At 66.2% G+C, this 2,761-nt stretch overlaps 1 protein-coding gene across 1 annotated transcript in view; it reads right to left on the bottom strand.

The window, feature by feature from the left end:
• The window catches only part of THBS3 (thrombospondin 3), a gene marked incomplete at its 5' end in the record, with an annotated part of 10,224 nt that extends 7,538 nt beyond the window's left edge, over positions 1-2,686 (bottom strand). Inside the window, 10 exons of the mRNA XM_026867440.1 lie at positions 10-162; positions 248-325; positions 472-612; positions 804-952; positions 1,032-1,083; positions 1,192-1,274; positions 1,592-1,618; positions 1,862-1,964; positions 2,047-2,303; positions 2,464-2,686. Of these exons, the coding sequence (XP_026723241.1) occupies positions 10-162; positions 248-325; positions 472-612; positions 804-952; positions 1,032-1,083; positions 1,192-1,274; positions 1,592-1,618; positions 1,862-1,964; positions 2,047-2,303; positions 2,464-2,686 (1,266 nt within the window). The remainder of the gene's footprint in view (positions 1-9; positions 163-247; positions 326-471; positions 613-803; positions 953-1,031; positions 1,084-1,191; positions 1,275-1,591; positions 1,619-1,861; positions 1,965-2,046; positions 2,304-2,463) is intronic.
• Positions 2,687-2,761: the final 75 nt, after the last annotated feature.

Here is a 2,761-nt window from a genome sequence, read left to right as displayed (position 1 = left end):
CCCACTCACCGCGCAGGAAATTTCACCATTCCTCTCGAACATGCAGAAGCCGTTGATGTCGCAGGGGTTGGAGGTGGGTGTGCTGCAGGACTTCTGCGGGATGCAGCCAGACGTTTGATTCCCCACAAACCCTGACTTGCAGGGACCACACTTGTAGGAGCCCTGGGGGAGAGAGAGGGCAGAGGCAGGATTGGGGCTGCGGAGCGGCCCCGGGCGCCAGGCGGGGGAGCAGGGCAGCTCTGCTCACCAGCGTGTTGGTGCAGATGGAGTTGGGGTCACAGCCCCCGTTGTTCCCGTCGTTGCATTCATCGATATCCGTGCAAACCTGTGAGCAGCGCGCAAGAAACCGTCACCCGAGGCCTTTCCCTGCCCGCAGCTCTGCCCTCCTCCGGCAAGCCCAGCATCCTCCACCGGCCCCTGCGGCTCAGCAGCCCTGCGGGAGCTGGGCCAGTCCCGCGGCTCCGCACTCACCTGCTTGCTGGCCTTCGCGTAGTCCACCCCGACGCCGGAGACGGTGTTGCCCCGATAGCCCCGGGGACAGGGCTCGCAGCGGAAGCCGGGGGCCGTGTTGATGCACTTGGAGCCGGGGAAGCAGGGGTTGGCATAAGCGCACTGCAGCCCCAGGAGAGAGACAGGCTTCACCCTCGGGCACGGCATCCCGCACGTCGGGGTGGCCACTGCCCCGGGGTGGCCCAGCAGGGCCCTTCCGTGGCTTGTGGACACATCCAGAGAGGGGAACCGTGGTCGGTGCATGCTGCTGTGGCAGCGCAGGGGCTGCTGCCCCGCCCCGGGAGCGTGCCCACCTCATTGATGTCGGCGCAGGACGTGCCGTTGCCCTCCAGCCCCGGCGGGCAGGGCCCGCAGCGGTACCCGGGGTACTCGTAGGTCTCCATGCAGTCCACGCCGCTGAAGCAGGGGTTGGGGTTGCAGCGGGACCGGTGCTCGTGGAAGCCTAAGGAGGGCCAAGGAGGGGGTGAGGCAGGGCGGCCCTTTGCCCCCCGAGGTGGGAGCGGAGCCTCGCCAGCACTCACCGCAGACCTGGCACTCCATGATGGTGTTGCGGATCAGAGACATCTCCTTCACCTGCGAGGCAGCAGAGCATGGAGCGTCACGGGGATGCAGCACACCGGCTGGCACCACGCTCGGGGCACATCCAGCCCAGGGAGAGCTGATAGCACCCCACCGTCTCACCTGGTCCCGAATGTCTTCCCGCAGCTCGGTCAGGATCCGGTTGAAGAGGGTCAGCTGCGTGACCAGCGCCTTGGTCTGTTCACCTGCCAGGACCAGAGAGACAAGGTCAGCCCTGGGACAGATGCAGCCTCCTGGGGCTGTGGGCTGGGACTGCTCTGCCCCCCAGCACTGAACTGGGAGGATGAGACAGCCAACAGCCCATCCTCCCCCTCCTCCCTGGCCCACATAGGACCCCTTCTCCCTGGAGCACATCCCACACCCTCTGATCCACCCCGTCCCGGGGCCCTGCAGGCACTTGGGGCACAGGGACAGGCTGCGGAGGGTTTTCTACCTCCAGGGAGCCCCAAACACTGCCATCGCCTTCACACCAGAGAAAAGGGGGAGCAGAGAAGGGACTTACCCAGGATGGAGGCCAGCACGCTCGTCACTGCAAGGAGAGAGACGTTACTGAATGCTGCCCTCAGAGCCCAGCAGCGTCACCTTGCCTGGCTGCTCCTGGCCAGCGTGCACAGAGCACAGGAGCTCCCACCTGTGTGGGGACACTCGGACCGGGAGCGGCAGGGTGCTGTCACCCCCCACCTGCATGTGTCACAGCACGTAGCATGCACCGGTGACCCCGTCAGCCCTCCACGCTGTCCCTGCTCGGTGCAGGGCGCGGCCGTGCCGTTACCTGCACTGTGGATGGACTCGTCTCCTTGGAAAGGGCACTCGCTCAGGGCCCCGACGCGGCTCATGGACCCTCCCAGGATCAGCTTCATTGACTCCACGAACCCCTGATATACACGGGGAGATGCCATCAGCCGTGGGGAGCTCTGTCTGTCCCCAAGGGTGCAGGGGGGGTGTCCTGGCACTCACCTGCATCCTCTGGTAGGCCTTCTGCCCCGTGCGCACCTCGATGGACTCCACCTCGGCTAAGGGGATCTCCGACAGCTCGGGCAGCCCCACGCTGGAGTCCATCTGCTTGCAGTCGACGTAGAGCTCCACGCTCAGCATGTCCCCGCGCAGCCCGCTCAGGCGCACGATGATGCTGTGGCTCTGCCCGTCCGCCACATGCGCGTGCTGCAGGTTGACCGAGTGCAACTTGTTGTCTTCCCGCAGGTAACGCACCAGGACTGCGGAGGAGCGGGGAGGGGCTGTCAGCTCTTCCCCCACCACCCCCTCCAGCGCTGGCAGCCCCTTGGGACCAGCGCGGGCCCCTCGGGTGACAGAGACTCAGTCCCCATTTCTCTGCGAGCATCAGGGCCCCCACATCCCCGCGCAACAGGCGCCCACCTTTGTTGATCTTCCCCACTACGGAGACCTCCAGCCACCTCGTGTTGTCCTTCTTGGAGTAGAGGCCGAAGAGGGTCCCCCCCTGCTTGGGGGGCAGGCGGAAGGTGGAGAGGAGGTAAACGTCGTTAACGGTCAGGAGCTCCATCCGGATCTTGTGCGTTATGCTGGCCATCTGCCGGGCCTCGCTCACCATCAGCAGGTCAATGACTGCGGGGGCCAAGCACCGGGGTCACATCCTGACCGGCCGCCCCAGCTCCGGCATTAGGAGCGCGGAGAGGCCCGGGGCGGGGCGAGCCCG

Source organism: Athene cunicularia, unplaced genomic scaffold, assembly GCF_003259725.1.
Source record: "Athene cunicularia isolate RWA unplaced genomic scaffold, athCun1 SCF_39, whole genome shotgun sequence".
Classification (NCBI taxonomy): Eukaryota; Metazoa; Chordata; class Aves; order Strigiformes; family Strigidae; genus Athene; species Athene cunicularia.
This window is presented reverse-complemented; position numbering and strand designations above follow the sequence as displayed.